This window comes from Trachurus japonicus, chromosome 20, assembly GCF_045865225.1.
Source record: "Trachurus japonicus isolate A0001 chromosome 20, Traja_1.0".
In the NCBI taxonomy this organism is placed as follows: Eukaryota; Metazoa; Chordata; class Actinopteri; order Carangiformes; family Carangidae; genus Trachurus; species Trachurus japonicus.
Genome location: NC_140926.1, coordinates 26,255,200 through 26,275,775, shown reverse-complemented (window position 1 = coordinate 26,275,775; position 20,576 = coordinate 26,255,200). Strand labels below are relative to the sequence as shown.

Genomic DNA, 20,576 nt, shown 5'->3' with positions numbered 1-20,576 from the left:
AGTGCCCTTATGGTGCAGGAGGAGGCTGAAAAAATAAGTGTTGAGGAAGACTCTCCACCATGTGAAGGAGGTAGTGATTGTTAAGCAGGTATGTGCTTTCCAGAATGGTGTGGATAAACATTCATTAAAATACTGTAAATGGTCCAGAACGGTTGCTATGAACGTTACTTGACATAATAAATAGCTATAGCTAATAACTCTGATGGTGTGGTGTGTTACAGCTAAATCTAGTTATCTAAAGTATTGGAAAACAATAACTATATTCATATACTATCCTCATTAATTGATTAGTTGCTTTTATTAAAGTGCCCTCACTCAAATTTGGTCATGAAGGACATTGAGAACAACTTAACAAATATGTATGCTCCATATTTTTTTCAGTCAGTGTTTATGGTTTATTGTCCTTTCAACAGTTTAACATTATACAGTTAAAATTAATAAAACACTTATTAACTACTGTTACAGTAAAACATCATTCTGCATACATATTACTCATGATGCAGTACACAAATTACAAGTATTTCTTGTCATGCTTCATTGTCTGTACATTATGTTGAGCTGTACTGTCTTTCTAAGATAAAATTAGTGTTTGTCCATTTTTCAGATCATTGTACTATTGTTTTCCATACTTTAGCCAACTAGCCAAAGTTCTGATTGCATGCAGACTCATTATGTGCATGTAATTTTGTCCAAACTTAACTTATTCCACACTATTCCTCTACTTTGTTGTATATTGTATATCGTTTAGTAGTGGTGTTATTAAGAGCTTGTGTGTTTGTATGTACATCAACAGTGCTAGTTGGCAAAATATCCGCGTGCAGATAGTGGGCCGGTCTGGACCAAAAAGTCCAGGGCCAAATTTTTGTCCCAGTCCACCCCTGTCAAACACACTCACACTTGAGTTGCATATTTATGTCTCGACATAAGTACTCACTCACTCACACACACACACACACACACACACACAAACCTCCTCCATACACAAAAGTGTGTCAACACAAGCAGACATTTTCTTAACTAGCTCTTACACACACGCGCGTGTCTTAAACATGTATTATTGATTGGAACAAGCAGCAGTGAAGTGGAGCGCGGCGCTGCAGCTTTGTTCAAGGGCACAGCAGCCAGTTAGCCACTTAGAAGACTGACAGCACAGAGGGAGGACCAGAGACACTGGCACAGATCAAAGACGGAAGACAAATAGTTTAAATGTTATTGCATGTGTGTCTGAGAGTGTGTGTGTGTGTGTGTGTGTGTGTGTGTGTGTGTGAGTGAGTGGAGGTGGAAATCAGCACTTTAAATGTACGACAGGTCAGACAGCCTGAGTGGCTGAATTACACTGCATACATCAACAAATCAATCCTTGTGTCTAGAAGCATAACCGATGATGACTGGTGTTTAGATCTCAGGGTTCTATGTTACACAAAATGCAACAAAACATCTGTTCAATCAGCGTCTGAGAAACCAGGGGATGGTATGGTCGCCTCAGCTACAACTCTCATGAGTTAAAGGTCCAGTGTGTAGATTTATTGGCAAAATACTACCCATGAATATATTTGTATCAGTGTATAATCGCTATGAAATCAAATTTGATTGGTTTTCGTAGCCTTATAATTATTCTTTTATATCTACATATAACAAGGGTCTTGCTCTAGAGAATGTCGCCATCTTGCGCCGCCATGTTTCAGGGTTTATACAGAAATTCCTAAGTTGAATTTAATACCTTTTAATACCTTTTTTAATACCGTCACAATATTTTTTAATACCAACACGACTTCGAGCTGCAACTGTAGTGGCAACTTTTCGAACTTCAGTGTTGGGGGTAACTAATTAAAAAGTAACGGATTACTGTCATTTTCTTACTTAACTTTCTGAGTGACTAAGTGTAGTAGGCAAATGCGTACAATTCAAATCAAGTACCTGTTACCTGTTAGGGGGGTGTGCTTAGGGCGGTGACACTCACCATTAACAAATTATATACAGGTGCATCTCAATACATTATAATATCATGGCAAAGTCCATTTCCAGAAGTAAAGCCAACATTTCTGTAGCCTATTAAAAATGTTTTTTTTTTGTTGTTGTTTTTTTAATTGGTCCTTTGTAATATTTAGATTTTTGGGGATACTGAATTATAAGTCTTCATTTAACGTTAGTCATAATTAGTACAATTAAAATAAATAGAATAAATAAAGACATGAAATGTTTCATTCTTTGTGTTAGTTTCACTTTTTGAATTGAAATACTGACATATGCCTTGATAAACTTAACCATGATATTCTAATGCACCTGTGAATTGGAAATAATAGGAGTGATAGGTACAGTATATGAAATAATTAATTACTGCATACATCTTGACAGCTCGCCTTTACTTCATTTTAACCCTTCTGTGATTACGTTTGTCTGTACAGCACTTTGGAAACCTTTGTGTTTATTTAAATTGGGCAGAGCTCTGTGGGAAACACCTGCCTGACACAGCAACATAGGGAACCGTGCACGTCTGCAGCGCACAGCTAATACTCGATACTGATGCACGAAAAAAAAAACAAGCGCGTCGCCGTCGCATCGAATGCGCGCAGCTACGGTGCTGCTTTTGGTTGTGAGCGTGCATGTCGCGCGTCTACATTGGATATTGTATAATCAGAGCGAACTATGAATGAGGTTGCTTCACTTTCACGTGATTATCAGCCTGGTAAACATTTCACTGACCTGACGTCTTTTCACATGGGCTTCCTTCACCTTTCAAACGGGGCAGAGCTCCGTGGGAAACAGTAGGAGAGACACCGAGGGAGAATCTTGTCTGACCCAACACTGACACATTGTGATCGCGCATGATGCGCATCTATATTGAAAGTAATGACAATACATCTGAACGGTCCCCCATGCACACACGTTTTAACCAAGGCAGCAGCCAAAATCACCCAGGCGGCACGGTTTTAGACTGAAGCGCAAATAGTTTTACCGCGAACGCACACTGACCGACGTCCCATCATTGATATCGCTCTGGTCCTACTTACACATATAATTTATAAAATATAGGCTAAATAAATTCACGGGATTTTTAGGCCTGCACTTAAATGGGAACAAACTCTTAGTTGGATAGTGCTTCGAAAATTTAATACCTCGTCAGATGACATTTATTACTTTTTAATACTTTTTAATGGCCTTAATTTTTGCTAATTTCATTTACTACATTTTAATACCTTTTACAACCCCGCGGAAACCCTGTGTTTGTACGGCAGCCTGAACAGAAAATCCAGCCAATCAGAGAGCACGTTTCACGAGTTCCGCATTCATAAATAAACCAACGAAGCAGAAGGAGGAAACAGCAGACATATGGTAAAATGGTTTAGATCTTCACCTCATGGCTCCATGCTCCTGAAATACTCCCAGTCGTCACAGTCCTGGTAAACAAGTTTTTTTGGTCCTCGGAGGCCACCGTCACTTTGCCGACGGGAGGGGTGAGCGTGAGCGAGTGAGCGCTGCAAACTAGAACCTGAACACTGAATGTCACGGTTCTACTTCCGTTTTACACACTGGACCTTTAAATCCACACAAAAAATGGAAATACTTCATTCATTCATAGAAGTTGATTAAAGTTATTGTTAAAATGCTCACACGTCCGTGAGCTAACAGTCCTTCACACACACTCACACATTAGAACTCTTCAGGTCTGAAGATGAGACTAAAAGACCTTCAAACTCTTCAGAAACTTCATTCACTATGGTGAATTTATGAGGTATATGTTTGTGCTATATTGTGGGATATGTGCAATATGTGTTGTGGTATGGCTGAGGTGTATTGTTTTTTGTCATTGTGGCCATCAAGGCATTTATGGCGCAGCTACAGAGTCCAAGACAAATTTCCCTGAACGGGACAATAAAGTCTATCGTATCGTATTGTATCGTATTTCTAATCCCAAATTTCTTACAACTACTGTAACAATATATCAGTTAATAAAGAACAAAGACAACCTGATCACCAATGATCACCAATCTAACCGACTAATGATGAAGCTCATGTGATGCAGATAAAAGGTCCAGGACACATTATCACAATGAAATAAACAAACCAATCAAACAGCTGTGTGTGTGTGTGTGTGTGTATTCTGACCAGAATTTAGCAGTTCCTGCTCCATCACTCCACATCCCAGCACCTCCATCCAGTTGTCCTGGAAACGCACCTCCAGCTCAAAGGAAGGGTGAGTGAAGGGGAAGTAACAGTCGACCCACCTGATCTCCACATCTGAGGGGAGGAAGAGGAGGATGACAGGGAGAAAGAGAAAAGAGAAGTGGGTGGTGAAGAGGAGGAGGATGAGAGGGAAGGGAGGATAGGAAGAAGAGGAGGAAAAGAAAGAAAGGAGTAAGGAGATTAATGATGAGAAACATGAGAAGAGAAGGAGAACATGACGAAACAGGGAATGGGGAGAGAAGTAGTTGAGGGGGAAGAGGAGGATGATAGAGGGAGGAAGAAGAGGAGGTGGGGGGACAGGAAGGACAATGAGAGAGGAGATGAGGAGGAGGAGGAGGAGGAGGAGGAGGAGGAGAAGAGGGAACCAGTGAGGTGAAGACGTGCAGTGGGGATGTCTCACCGTCTCCAAACAGGTGAGTGACCAGTCGAGTCAGAGTGAGTTTGAGGTTGAACTCCAGCAGCTTGACGGCCTCCAGGGTGTGAGTCTCCTGCTTCTGGGGCGTCCTCCTCCCCCCGCCCTCAAACAGAGACAGGTCCTCTCCATTCTGCACCTTGGAGAACAGCTGGGAGATGCACCACACATCTGTAACACATCTGTAACACCTCTGTCTTGCTACAGCACATTGTCATACACAGATCCACTTCAAGGTTTCAGTTTATATCTGATGTTCTGAACTCTGCTTCAATTTGACTTTTTGATTGAAATAATACAAGTTCCACAACTCAAATCTGCCACATGTACAGCATGAGTACCAGATGTTACTTCTACTATTAAAAGAAATTATTTTTCAACAAAGTAAAGATAGATGGGCATTAGATACTTGGAGTAAACCAAAACTGTGTACTTGCTGTGAAATAAAACTGGTATTTGGCCCAGAAAACTATGTCTTGTATAATTTGTCTAAAAAGAAAAGATCCCTGTGTGCTCAGTTGAGAGCTGGTATTCTTGGTCTTCATATGGAGACAGGCAGATATGTTGGCACAGCAGAAGACGATAGAATTTGTAATTTATGTGACATCCAAGAGGTGGAGAATGAAATTCATTTTGTGTTCTACTGTCCTTTCTATGACTCTATAAGACAAAAATTGTTTATAAAGTAGATCCAAATAACGAATTTGTGTGGTTAGACGATGCTGAGAAGCTAAAACATCTTTTTCATTTGAATATTTTTGCATTTTCTTTATTTCTTGAAAAGGCTTGGGCAATGAGACGAAGAGCGATATATACTATAGTTGAGTACTGAAAGTAATCTGAAATTGTTTATTTATGTCACACCTGTGTGGCAGGTAACACCAACAGGAAGAACTGTCTAGTCTTTGTTTTTGTATTTGTTATGTGTCTTGTAATCTCATATGGGATGGACCACAGTGGTGGCATGACACAAAAATAAAAAATTCATTCATTCATTCATTCATTCATTCATTCCACATCTGGACCAGTTCTGACCCAGACTATAAATCTTCCTGCTGTCAGTCAGTACTGGAGCTGGACACAGACACATGTCGGGACAGAAGTTGTAACTACATACATTTCAAACTGCTAAAAAGATGTTCACACACACACACACACACACACACACACTGTGTCGCACCTCGTGGTTGGAGAAGAGCCGCACGCCCTCGACCTGGTGAAACACCGGGTAATGACTGGAGTCAATCTCGTCTCTCCTGTACACATCCCCGGCCAATAGGAAGGCATCCAGACCCGACCTCACCAGCTCCCTCTGGTGGGCAGAAGTGTGTGCACGGAGCATCGTGTTTCTACTCGACACACACAAACACACACACAGAAGTTACAACACAAGGCTGAAAACTGAACCACTGACTCATTTTTTTTTTTTTATTATTGTGCAACTACAAGTGACAAACATAAAGACATGACACAGCACAAGACAGGAAAGACCAAACACCGCAAACACAGCTGCTAAAAAAGTAAATTCATTAAGATAAATTGTGATAAGAGAGAACAAAACAAGAGAAGGAGAGAAAAAATAAAATTAAATCAATCAATCAAAATTCAATAAACAATCACAAATCCAAAAACAGAAGTGTTGTAACCTATGGATCATCCTGGGCCCAGCTGTTCAAAAGGTAATCTGATCGGATTTTGGATAATGGATTGGATCAAATCTTGAAAATGGGTTGTTCAAAACTAAAAACGGATTCTGAGATCGGATTAGATCATGTAATCCAATCTTGATTTTAATCTGGATCAAACCTTCAGTTTGTGTTGTTCAGAATTTTTTAGTAGGATTGGGATAACTTTGATCCAAAAGAAAAAAACAAAACAGGATTATTCTGATCCCAGCAGTCAGGTGGATTCAGGGCAGATTTCAGGAACAAAATGCTATTTAGATTCAATTCAAATTGTTCAAATAAGCAACATTTATAATGTAGTATATGCATTGATATTTTGCACCTGATTCTTAAATTTTTGTGTTAAAATAAATAAAGTTAAATTTTGATTTCACAAAAATTAACTTTTCCCACTGGATAATAAAATGAAAATTGAATTTTGTATTTTGAATTTTGAAATTCAAATTTAAAACAAATATTCACAATGTATTTGACTAATTTACTGTATATTTACTTTTTATTTTTAATTTATTTTATTTTATTTATTTTAGAAGACATTGAAGAAACAACAAAGAGCACAGAAAACAATACATACACCACATTATCAAATAAACACACCTTGAGTGACCCTATGCTGCTGTTCTACCTGGTTTTTATCTACCAGCCTTTAGAGTGACACACAGTCACATTTAGAGCACTCATTATCCAGATTTGGTAATCTTGAAAAGTTTGAATCTGGATCAGACTGATCCAACTTTGCTTTGAACAACTGGGATAAAAGTAATATGGATTACATGATCCTGGATAGCAAAAAAAAAAAAGGATTTCAAAATCTGGATCCAGATTACACCTTTTGAACATCTGGGATGGTACACTTTGAGTGGCCTGAATGGGAACCACTGGACTTCAGTAGCTGAACTCTTTCTGAAGGCAGGACTGTTTGTTGTAGTTTTTTTAAGTGAAGGTCTAAATGCTGCTTCAGTCACTGACAGTCCGTCACTTGAGTAACTGCACAGTTGTATATCAGTACATGTAGCGACTACCTCGTTCCTACCTACCTTCCTACAGTGCATTGTGTGTTATCTTTAGTCCTCCTTATTAGATTAAATTCTCAACAGATCTGTAGCCTTTTATGCAGGACATAACAAACTGGAGAGTTTGACTTTGTTGGAAAAAGAGATGGATTCATAAATAAAACTGTTGGGTAAAGACATCAGACCCACCTGTTCAGGTAGTAGTTATCACCTCGTTTCCTGCTGGGGTGGTTGGGAGGGATCAGCAAACTGTCAATCAAACCACACATGTCAATCAGGATCACCTCACCATGACATGGAATGTAAGAAGTCAACATTTATATACAGACAGCCCAACACAACATAAGGAAGTGAAACAGTCCAAACAACAGTCGGTGACTGTTAGTTAATCAATCAATCAATTATGTAATCATCACAGCTACCGACCTGTCAAAGTTCTGCTCCACGGTAACCACAGGGCTCAGGTTGTCATGGACAGAGAAGAGCGGGTTGCCCCAGCGACCGATGTAGGAGCTGAACGGGTTGGAGAGAGACATTAGTGTTAATGAACCAACAGGTTACCCAGAAGGCCACAGTGTGTTGATGGTGCTGTAGCATCACTACTGTAGAGAGTAGCTGCTGACCAATCAGGTGGGAGAACTAATGTCTCTGGTTTACTCAGCATCATGTCTCCAGTCATGTGCTCTTCATTTTGTGCATTGGATGTATTATACTTAATCCATCTATATTGAGAGTGAATGAATGAATGAATGAATGAATTGTGCTAAAATAGATGTTGATCAGGGCAGCATCAATTACAAACTGACTCAATTCCTCTTCAGTGATTGTGCCCACAAAATTTTCTTTTTTGCAATTAATATTGAGCTTTTATTCTGAAATGTTTTGGTTAAATTTCAAAAGGTTTCATAACTCACTTGTACGACAGAGTATTAGGGCCACATTGACAAATAAAAAAATCACAAACTTCGAGAATAAAGTCGTAATGTTATGACTATTTTCTCGTAGGAAATGTACGATTTTATTCTTGTAAATTTACGACTTAAATCTTGTAAATGTATGACTTTATTCTCAAAGTCTGTGTGTGTTCAATCTGTTCTGTGTGTTTTCTCAACGTGGCCCTAATACTCTGCCGTACACTTGACAGAATAATCGGGAGTGTGGTATTAAAACATTCAGTCATTCATTCAAGCTTCCTGACACAGGACAGTGGGCCATGATTGATAGATTGATTTGATTTATTGGTTCCTATGGGGAAATTTGTCTTCACTGACTGTACGTTACAATAAAGGACAACACTGCTGCCACCATGTCATAGTCATCAGTGCCCAGTTTTTAGAAGCTCCTTGTTGATTTGAGTTTGTTTTTGCTGTAAATACTTTTCAAATATGTATTTTTGTTTATCAATCTATTCACAAGTTACTTCCAATTTGTTTCCAAACTATATTTCAGTTCAATTCCCAGATTCATAATTTCAACACTAGGTCAGCAAATAATCTTAATCCCACTTTTTTTAAAAGTCTACTTTCTCTCAGTTCTCAATTAGATTTAGGTCCGCACTTTTGGAATTCATTACCAATCCACCTTAGAAACTGCACAAGCATAAATTCATTTAAGAAACAAATAATTCACTTGCTATTGGCCCAATTGAGCAATGCATAATTCCATATACTTTTTACATCACCTTTGATTTTTCTCTCTCTCTTTTTCTAATTGTTTTATGTTTGTTTTTCACATGACTGTAAACTGAATTTATGTTGAATGTTTATCTTTATAAATTCATGTTGAATGCTTATCTTAACAAATGTATGTTGAATGTTTATCTTGAATTTTCACACAATATTGATTTTCTCTCTTTTTAATTGCTTTATGTTATTTTTTCATTCTGTAAATTAAATTTATGTGGAATGTGTGTCTTTTGGAGGACCACTTGACAAGCCCTTAGGGGGTTTTTTGGTTTCTCCGGCACATTTGCTTTATCTACTGTATACTTTGTATGTCTTTTTGTTGTTGTTGTTCCGCTTTTTTAATATGCTGTTTTATACATCTTTTATGTGCTAATAAAATAAAATACAATACAATACAATACAATACAATACAATACAATACAATACCAAACACATGACACTTTCAAATAATCAAAGTTTATTTGTATGTGATTGGTTGGTCTGCTCATATAAAAACTAGATCCAGCCAGGAGATGAGTTTCTACTCAGTTGCTTATACACTTGACATGGTCTAGATTGAAGTAGTGGGCCGGAGCAGAAGCTGCTGTTCTCTGTTTAAGATGAGCACTGAGTCAGAGGAGACGCTGTGAGCAGGTCTGAGCGCGCTTTTGTTGTGAGCCTCTTTGAAAAGTGTGTTCCAGAGGTCAGCTGCTAATCCTGCAACAGATCTGGAGCTGATTGTGTTCTGTAGTTGACTTTAAAGTTTCCCAGACGGGGCTGTGCTGCTCTGACAGGATGACACTGTGAACAAGCGCTTTAAAGAACAGAGGCAGTGGATCTGCTGCTGCATCCTGACAGGAGATCTTCACTGGACTGCTGCAGTGTCACTCTTTAGCATCAGCTCCATTTCATTAGTCTCACTCCCTCACTACAGCTCTCTAGTGCTTAATGTGGTTTTAGCTTGATCTTGGACTGAGATACGTGGACTTACTTAAGAAATCTTGTTTGAAAAATACCCAGCAGCCCTTAGGTGTCCTGAGAGTCTGCTGTCCCGCTGCTATCAGAGCATACAAGCTTTTCATAAGAGTAAGGTTCACGACCTGTGAAATGGCAGAGTCATAAACCACTGTCAGACAACACACTTGCTGACTGCCTAATGACTTATTAATGCAGCATTAATGCTCACATTGCTGTGTGTGTGTGTGTGTGTGTGTGTGTGTGTGTGTGTGTGTGTGTGTGTTTTATGGAGAGTGTGGAGTATAACCAGCAGCATAACGATATTTCACTGTTGTGCAGTGAAGCAAACTTTCACATTCGACTGTCCCCGAAGACACATCGAGGCGGCAGAGAGTCAGTCAGCAGTTTGTGTTTGGAAAATAAGAAACTCAACACAGACACACACACACACACACACACACACACACACAGACACACACACCAAGCAGAAGCAGAATAAGAGCCGATGAGGAGAGAGCAGCTCATTTAGGGATTTAAGGAAAAGTCAGTAGGGTTCATCCTCTGGGAACCAATGTCTGAAGATCGTTTTAGGACAATCCATCAGTTAGCTGTTAGGACCACTCTGTGTCCTGTCCTCCAATCACAATAAACACAGAGCAACCACACCCACAGACACGGTAAAAAACTACATAAGCAACAATGATACAACTAGTCTAATGCTGCCTGAGGCCTGGTCCTGGTCCTGGTCCTGGTCCTGGTCCTGGTCCTGGTCCTGGTCCTGACCTCCTACAGGAAGCAGGCTTCTTCCACAAACTCAGTTCGCTTTAACTCTGGTAACTCAGTTAACTTTAACTCTGATTCAGTTCCCATGGTAACTTACTCTGTAAAGCTTACTTTCTTCAGTAACCCAGTGTTTCTGCCACTGTGTCACTTCTTCATCCACACTGTCCACATTAAAGTGGAGATCATTCATTTAAGTTATTTACGTTGAGAGAAGATTAAAATCATTTTCCACATGGGGATTGGTCACAGGAATGAGCAGTCCTGTCATAGCTGTCGTACCATACTGTAGATCAGGGGTGCTCACACTTTTTCAGTCTGAGAGCTACTTTTAAAGTGACCAAGTCAAAATGATCTACCAACATTATTAATGATTCACGTTTATTTATATAGCCTACTATATGAACATATACATAACACTTCATATACAATATGTCGGTGTAGCCTACCTTTCATAACTGCATGAACCCATATGGCACAATAAATGTCCATAAATTTTTGGTCATCCAGTCATATGTCGGACTATGCGACGGCGGGGGGGGGGGTTAATAGCGCTGCAGCTGCATTTACAGTGCGCCCCTGTCTGTATGTGAACCTGTGTCTATGTGCGGGCAGAGATGAGAGATGGTGTTTTTTTAATAATCATGCTAGCGTTTCACCATCTCTCATCTCCGCCAGTCAGCCTCTCAACCTGCCGCCTCTCTCGCGTGCGGGCGCACCGCACGTAAACACACGTGAGGGGGAAAAAAGAAAAAGAAAAAAAATCTTTTTTTGGACACTTTTTTCTTCTTTCTGTAAGTGGGAAACACTGATCAAGCTGTGCGTACGCACAACTCTCTGCAATATTCCATTGATAAATCACACCGGACCCAAGAATGGTGCGGACATGAACACACCTCATATTCCTCCCCCAGAATGCCTCAGCACAACCATATATGGTCAGCACGTGCATATTAAGTAGCCATGTGCGTTCTGTGGAGCGGCAACAAAGTAACAACAAAGACAACGGGCGGAGAGCGTGATTCACCCGGAATGATGCTTCGGCGGACCTGCCCTCGCTTTTGAGGTCGTTTGTGAGAAAAATGCCTGCTGTCCAGACAACTGTGTTTTTTTAAATATACTTTTTTTGTTGTTCTTCATCTCGCGATCGACCCACACTGTCTTCGCGATCGATCGACGTAATGAGCACCCCTAGATGATGGGATGTTTCTGAGTCAAGACAACTTAGGTTCTGCTCTTACATTTACACACAGGACTAAATGAAGTTTAAAAGTGAGCATTTGAATATTGGGTAGAGAGTGTAGTTAATTTAATACATATTAAAATCAATGACACAACAGAGCAAGATCTTTAAATGGAGACATCTGTATCTTTTTTTCTTTTAAGTATATTTTTGGGCTTTTGTCTTTAAAGCAGAAGTAAGCGGAATGTTTGTGTTAATATAAGTCTTAAGAGCAACTAAACCGTCATCCAAAACTGAGGGGTGTGAATAGGGGTGTGAATGCGTGCTCTAAGCTTGAAATTCAAAAAATGCCTTGATTATGGGCAGGACTCAGGAGCACTCTGCGATCCCCCCTCCCCCCTCCCCTCTCCCCCCTGCGCCCCATTCACACCCGCGAAATCACACAAAAGAGAAAAAAAAGTAATAAACACACATCAACACTTCTGCTAGCGCTAACGAGCTGCTAACGAGCGACTCTAACAGCACTAGTAGCGTGGACACTACTAGGAGAGGACGCCAGAGCCGTGACACAGCATCTACAGCCGATCCGCCGGCTCGTTAGCTCGTTAACGGCTCGTTAGCGCCGGCCGCACTAACGATTCCCATTCAGGCAGCTGTTAGCAGCCGTTAGCCGCAGCAGAGCAGCTAGAGTGCCTAGCAACCGTTAGCCGCAGCAGAGCAGCTAGAGTGCCTAGCAACCGTTAGCGGCAGGCAGCAGCCAGTGCTGATTGGTCGGGGAGCTGGTGGACGGTGACGAAAGCTGCCTCCAAAACGTCATCTGCCTCCATCTCAGCCAATAGAAAAATTCGATTGTAATAGCTGTGTTTCAACCCATAGAGGGCAGTCACTCTACATTTTTACTACAAAATACACCAAATTGAAATATTTTGACTAAAATGTCAAAAGTTGGACCAGAATCAACCGACAACACTACCTTATACCCAAATATATTTGTTTTCAGCAGAAAAAAGTGGTTTAGGGTTTAGTTCCTCTTTAAATAGTTCTATCTTCCGATAGCGATCACTTACATAGAGTGTTTGGTCTGAAACACGGGTCTGTCAGTCACTCTGCTCTGCTGTAAGGCGAGGAGAAAACTTTCCTTGTATCCTACAACCTTTATCCAATGAGGAGGAAAAGGTTCAAAACATGTGACGAAGGTGCTCTTTGGTGGGAACATTGGTCAAAAAAGGAAAATCCAAGGCCTTTATTTATATGTACAATGGCTATATCGAATAAAACATTTGAGTGGGTTACAGCCCACGCGTTTCGGCAGAAGCCTTCTTCAGGGTGTACTTTTAAATTCACTACTTTATTTGAAAACTGTTTCAAACTGTCAAGTATTTAACATAACTGCGCTTCAACATCTTTTTGCACAGAATTTAATAAGGCTGCCCCCAAATAGTTGACCAAGCAAAAAACATTTGGAGCCCTGTCTTGTCAAAATTAAGTCAAAATCAATATGACTGAACTGTATTTCTGTCAGGACCACTATGTCAAAATAATATTTATTTACTTGCACAAGTTTAATTTGGCGGTATGGTACTGTTCTGGGACCCCCTGCTCTTCCACGCGCTTGCGTGGAAAGCCTGAGGCAGGAAGAGCACCTTCCTGCCCTTCACGAGCCATCATGAACGGCATAAGCAGGGAGCGCAGCAGCAAAGAAAACCCAGACAGAGCAGAGCAACCAACATGTACAATGACAGGAGGAGCTGGGGTGGAGGTGGGTTGCAGCAGCAGCAAGGGAGGTGACGTCGGGCTAGAGCAGTTTAAATAGCGCGCTCTGAATGCAATTCCCCAATAGGAAGCAGCCACGGAGAGTCAGCTGAGCCATCAGCTGATCTGCACAGGTGATGACAGTTACTGTGCTGATTAAGAGCTTGACGTCATGGCCTGCCAGAACTAACGCTACGCTTAATATGTATATGCACGGCAGGTCTCTCTCTCTTTTTTCGATGTTGTAACAGACGTTTCTGATTTGAAGACTCCGATGTGAAAGCATGTAGGCTACTGTATCACCGCTGTTTCAACCATCAGCGGGTGCTGCCGTACCCGGCACCGTGTCAAAGCACTCACCGGCGGTCAGTCCATAGACTGTGGGTCACTCTCACAGTGTCACAGAGCAGATCCATGATAGTCCCCGATGCAGTCAGAGACCGGCACCGCTCCACACCGCGGACCCCCACCCCACCCATAAAGCAGGCTTACTCAGCCTCAGCACCATAGACTGTATCAGTACCCACCTCATCTACTGAGTTTATCGGTGATCAACGGCCATACTGCCTGTAATAACTGTAAAACCTGACTGGAAAGAATCGACACGACTCGCCGAGGGAAAAGTTGTATATTCGGTTCTGACGGTACCAGAAAAAAGCAGGTATCGATTTATTTTTTCCGTGTCGGCATCGAATTGGTACCGAAGTATCGGTTCTTGTGACAACTCTAGGCCTTGCCATGGTGAATTGTTGAATCAGAGGTCCATTGATGTTTCTTTTTCTATTTCTCATGGTCCACTCAGAGAGAACTTTATCAGAGCTGATTGAAGTGACTCAGGTCGGCTGCTCTGACACCAACACTCGGTTTTCATCTCAGGGTTCATCAACTCCAACTTTGATTCAGGTTCAGAGTGATTGTGTCATGAAGTCAATATCTCAGTAATGCTTTGACAGCATGTGACTTGGGCTCAGGATGAACTGATTAGACTCTGTTGGTCAAAGATTAAAGTCGCTGTGACCTCACACAACAAACACTATATTTAGCCATTACTCAAGTCTCACACAACAGTTATCACAAATTTCACACAAATGGTTAATATGTTATGACTGAATAAACAGGGATGTGCCCAGAGAGAAGCAGCATTTTAATTCTTACTTGATCGTGTTTAGTTCTGTCATGATCAGCTGTGACGACGTCCTTTTTGTGTTTCTTATTGTTATTTGTTTTCTTTTGTGTGTTGTATTGATTAGTTAATTGGTTATTTTCTTGTATTGTAGTACAAACTAAAAACATGAGTACTACAACTACTGTTGGACACCTACCTGTAGAAGTGTGCTTTGATTCGCTCTTTGATCAGCCACAGCGGATGATGTGGTTGGTTGTGGAGGTTGCGGCCGACTTTGGCCAAGATCTTTGGCGTCACGTTGGTGAAGTCGTCTCGTGGGTAGGCGTGACCCAAGAGCGCCACAGAGTCCGGGCCAACCACAGGCTGGGGGGCCGGCCCCTCCGTGCTGAGGCGCCGACACAATACCGTCCTGCCATTGGCCGAGCATTTTGATAGACAGCAGCGACTGAGCAGGGGGAGGGGCGGGGCTTGTAGGAGGGGCATGAACAGGGAAAGGGGGTTGGTGCCGAGTCTCATGATGATTGGTCCATGGAGCTAGAAAGACATTAGACAGTCATTAGAATACGATGTCACAGTAACACATTACCAGAACTTCTTCTCAATTTGATTATGGTGGATGAAGATGAAGATGAAGATGAAGGGTCAAGCCCATGCAGACATGACAACACATCGGCTTTGGCTTTTAGATTTAGTCCAGTCATTTTATGAAAAAAGGTTGAATAAATTGCAACAGAAGCAAACTCAACTGATTTTGTATCCTCAGCATGTCCTGAGTGAGGGAAAAAAAGCCCAGAAGAATCCCATTAGGGGAAAGTTTAGAAAAAGACCCAAATATAGCCCATTTATACGCATATTAATTATTTTTCTCACGTGAATAGGGTAAAATTTTTAACCTTTAGATATCTCCATGAAAATTACTGAGTTGATTACTTACATTAAAGCAGAAGTAAGTGGTCCGGTCGTTTTGGCTAATGCTGCGTTCCAGGCAGGCTTTTGAAATCGTAAATTACAGCTTCAAGTCACAACTTACGACTTTGTAGCGTTCCAGGCAACCCATTCGTGTTTTTCCGACCTGTTTTACCGGTGAAAGTCACTATAACGGCCACTCATAACTTCCGACCGGTGAAGTCGTACCAGATCGAACTGGTACCACTTCACGGTCGGAAAAATACGAGTTTCCTTGAACGCACCATAACAGTCCTCGTCCCTACGTCGCCACATTCACGGCGTCCCTTGGCTGCACACACAGCCCTGCATGCCGTTCTCTCTCCTCATTGGATAAAAACTGTAGGATACGATAAAAGTTTTCTCCTGGGCTCAGAGCAGAGCAGAGTGACTGACAGACCCGTGTTTCAGACCAAACACTCTATGTAAGTGATTGCTGTCGGAAGATAGAACTATTTAAGACTTATATTAACACAAATATATCACTTACTTCTGCTTTAAGACAAACAAATCTGCATAAATTCTAGGGCTGTTTTCGACTAAGGATTTTCATAGTCGAATGTGATTCGTCAGATTTTGCCGTAGTCGACTGATCGTCGAACCTTTTTTTTTTTTTTAGATAGCAGCAAATTTGCGACTTTTTCCCGTTTCAAACAAAAGAGCTAAAACACCCAAAAAATATGGTAGGTGTAAAACAAATACATTTATTTATTTTCCACACTTTGGATGATTTTTAGTAGCCATTGTGAGCCAGGGTATGCGTTTATGTTACGTTGCCCTGGACAACGCTCCTTTTGCTCGGACTGTGAGTGGCAAATCAAACATCCCTCAACGTGGTGAAGGATAGCGGTGGTCGTGGACACAGAGAAACCGGGTAAAACATGTAGTATCAAAACAAACGGAGGTCAGAAGGACTCGACAATCCGTACATTACGTTAATCAATCCTGTAACACACACAGTGTGACCGCGGCACCGGCAGAGAGACAGACAGGCTGCAGAGGGACGAGATCACAGCTGTGACTCCCGACACTTATGGTGCGTTCATGACAACTCGGAAGTCGGAAAAAAAACAAGTTCCTCTTCTGAAAAACTCTGACATGTCAAACTTTAGGATGTGTTAGAGACTAATTCATCTGTCTAACCATCAGAACTATTGACACTTGAAACGGTAAACACAGCTGATCCATCGGAAAAAAAAATCACCGCTGGAGTTAATTTATTTTCCGTGATTGAAAGCAGGTTCTTGAATGTAATTCGGTCAAAGTCAGATGTATCCTCACAATGTTTTGCTGTTAGGTCATCATGCATGATAAATGTTGACAAAGTTAGACTGTCAGACTTCCTTGATTTTAAACTTTGGCGGCTCTGCCTCTCGTCTTTTTGCCACTCAGTGAGTGTTCTGCAGTGACTTCTGAGTACCGTGACGTTGACGGTCCTACTGCTCACCTCCGCTCATTTGAAAAAAAAAAAAGACCTCCGCTCATTTGATTGTGCAACTGCAGTGGGTGATTTATTAATACGTAGTAAGAAGCTAAGACTACCGTTTAAACGCACACATAATTTTGAACTATTTATTAACAGAAAGTAGGCAGATTTTGTATCAAAATAGGCTTTTTATAACGAAAAAATACATTCTATGTAACAATTTATGCTCAGCAGCCGTGGGCACCCCCATATAGTCAGAATGGTACGGTCTTGGTTAGATTCGACTACGAGGTTCATAGTCGAATCAGACCCCTCCGAATCGAATCGTCAAATAGTCGACTTTTGGAGGTCAGCCCTAATAAATTCCACCGTTTTGACGGCACATGTATACATAAAGGTGCTGTGGTGGTCCGAGCTTGAAAATTGGAATGAGTTGACTCCATCGGTCAACCGACAAGAAACCACTTTAAATTTCAAGATGACTGCAATTTTTCAAGATAGCCACATCCTTAGTAGAGCAGGTATGACATTACACACCTGATCTAAACATTGGGTATAGCAGGTGAAAATGTCTTGTTCAGTCTTGTTAAGATATTACAGTTGAAAAACTTAATATTAAGGTCTGAATGGAACCCATTTAGGCTATCAGGTGTTGTATGTATGCAAATTAGCCATACGTAATTGGATTATGCACTGTTTGCTCATACCTGCTCTACTAAGGATGTGGCTACATTGAAAAATTGCGACTTCGCCCTCCAATTTGCGGAAAAGTTGTGGTGATTGTACAAAATTGCAAGATCGCACAAAATTCACGGGGATTGGTTGAATTTGCGTTAATTGTTGTGATCGCGACGTTGCAAATTCCTGGAGGGACTGCTTAGAGCTACTGTATGATGAAAAGAACAATCATACTGATGTTTGCTCCACAAACATGGGTAACAGGTGGATCCTGGATGGATAAACAGATTTTTTTTTCAATACTAACAAGTACTACATATAAGTACTTTTTTTTATCCCTATCTTTAGTCTCCACCAGCTCCTGAAGGAAAAATCTGGTGTTGCATGAAACACCTAAAGTGATTGCTGAAGTTTGAGCCTAATATAAGGAGAATAGCACCAAAAAAATACCAAAAAAGTACCCAAGTTAACATTTTAAGAAAATAATTAAGTGTGTAGCTGTTTTTATTTTTTCGCGTTGTTTGTCTCTGGCCCCTGCTAAGTGTCCCACTACATTCACCAGCTGGTCTCTGACCAGGTCTGACCAGGAGCTGGGCAGGTTTCAACACTGACTGCTTTTAGTGCTCACCACTCAGTCATCACATTTATCATTTCACTTGACAGTGGGGAGGGAAACAAGCAGCACATGAATCAGAGTTGCTCATAAAAACACCAGACCACATTCTTAGTGGAGGTCGGGCAAGGCAAGACTCCAAACTGGCAATTACCCCAACACACAGAGACACACACACACACAGATCATTTATTTCTAGCAGATAAAATTACACTAATGGGTAGAAACAGCAAAGGTTGAAAAGAGACAGTGATGAGAGTCAGCTGATTTCTGTTTCTCTTTGCTCTTTCATGTCCCTCCATCAATTACCCTTTGACAGGATACAAGTGAGACATCAAATATTTGCACTTGCACACACACACACACACACACACCCACACGCACACTCACACAAAACAGGGAGCATCCCTGAACAAGACAAAGGGTGTTGCATTGCAGTGGCATTGCAGCAAAATGGATTATTGTTCCTAAATCCAAGCTTTTACCTCAGCTCTTATGCTGGTGTCATATTCTACTGGACTGGACAGCGCAGTGCTGAGGTCACCCTCTCTCTCTCTAGCTCTCATACACAAACACAGATTCTTGGGTAAAGGTACATTTCAAGGTCACTTTGGCTTCAGTGGGACTTAAAAGGAAAATACCCAGAGGCATCACTTTGAGGTGATAAAGCAATACAAGCACTGATAGTGACCCGCTACAGGCCACAATGAGAATTACTCCTCTTCCCATGAATATAATAAAAGCTGTGAATTCAATGGTCATGGACACACTGATACTGTAAACATTCATTTACCTGAGCCAAATCAGCAAAGAGGAAATCCAGACGACACATTAAAGGGATAGTTCACCCAAAATTGAAATTTCACTCATTATCTACTCACCATCTACTCACCCTCATGTGGACTAAGGGCTGGGAGAAGTTTCAGAGTCCTCTGTGGCTTCTCTGAGTTACAGGGGGTCTCGGCGTAGCAGTGCATGTCCATATAACGGTTGCAAATGGATACCAACTGTCTTCGTAACAAAAAGACACACCAAAAAACATCCAAATACCTCCATGCTGCTCGTATGTAATGTCCGTCTTGTATTGAAGCCCCGAAATGCGAAATTGTCCCGGAAAAAAAAGGCTATTTTTCAAGCTTGTTTGTAGCAGAAGCTTCTCTCCCTGGTTCGTCAAATTTGGACGAACCAGGGTCTGTCCTCTTCCCAGTTCGTCCAAATTTGGACGAACTGGGAAGAGGAGCTTCGAGAAGCTTCCGCTACAAAACAAGCTTGAAATATAGACTTATTTAATTTTTTTCAGGACAATTTCGCATTTCGGGGCTTCAATACAAGACGGACATTACATACGAGCAGCATGGAGGTATTTGGATGTTTTTTGGTGTGTCTTTTTGTTACGAAGACAGTTGGTCTCCATTTGCAACCGTTATATGGACATGCACTGCTACGCCGAGACCCCCTGTAACTCAGAGAAGCCACGGAGGACTCTGAAACTTCTCCCAGCCCTTAGTCCACACGAGGGGGAGGAGATAATAAGTGGAATTTAAATTTTGGGTGAACTATCCCTTTAAAAGAGTGGACACTTGGACTAAAAGGTTTGTGTTGATCTGTGTTAATGTTAATGAAGTCAATCTCCAACATGTGGAGTCCCACAGAGAAGGGTTTTGGGCCCCTACAGTACATAGGCTAGTGACAAACTGTCAAAAAGGGCTTTAGTTTTTGAGATACCCCTACCGGAGGTAGAACAAAACCTAACAATGTTTTTCCTCATCTCCAAGGTCTCTCATATATGAAATGGATTCTTAGGTTAAAATATTTTACTGCAAACACTGTTAAATTGATACATATTGTCATACACCCCAAACTTAAAATAGAACAAAAATACAGCCTGGCCGTATGGGAGTTAAGACACATAAACTCATGTAGATTAATAACACAAGCTCTGACAGCTTTGAAACTTGACATAATTGTGGCCAGGAAGTTCCTTTACCTATTAGAAAAAACTGGATGTGAATATCTTGATGTGTGTAACATATAGAGACCTATAAACACTTGCCTTAAATAAGCGGACATACAAAAAAAAGAATATCTATGCAGAATATTCTCATTTACTTTGTAGTTGCTCAGCCAGGGATTGTCATAGAAACACATATGATGGCT

At 41.1% G+C, this 20,576-nt stretch overlaps 2 protein-coding genes across 3 annotated transcripts in view; both read right to left on the bottom strand.

Annotated features, from left to right (window-relative positions):
- The window catches only part of cyb5a (cytochrome b5 type A (microsomal)), a 188,169-nt gene that overhangs the window by 4,745 nt on the left and 162,848 nt on the right, over positions 1-20,576 (bottom strand). The gene's annotated exons all lie outside the window — the stretch shown is intronic.
- fars2 (phenylalanyl-tRNA synthetase 2, mitochondrial) overlaps positions 1-20,576 on the bottom strand; it is a 237,955-nt gene that overhangs the window by 151,214 nt on the left and 66,165 nt on the right. For both annotated transcript variants that reach the window (XM_085762746.1, XM_085762747.1), the window contains 6 exons: positions 14,954-15,291; positions 7,722-7,808; positions 7,485-7,544; positions 5,778-5,946; positions 4,586-4,748; positions 4,108-4,239 (listed from right to left, as the gene is read on the bottom strand). In XM_085762746.1, the coding sequence (XP_085618872.1) occupies positions 4,108-4,239; positions 4,586-4,748; positions 5,778-5,946; positions 7,485-7,544; positions 7,722-7,808; positions 14,954-15,273 (931 nt within the window). In that variant the 5' untranslated portion in view covers positions 15,274-15,291. The remainder of the gene's footprint in view (positions 1-4,107; positions 4,240-4,585; positions 4,749-5,777; positions 5,947-7,484; positions 7,545-7,721; positions 7,809-14,953; positions 15,292-20,576) is intronic.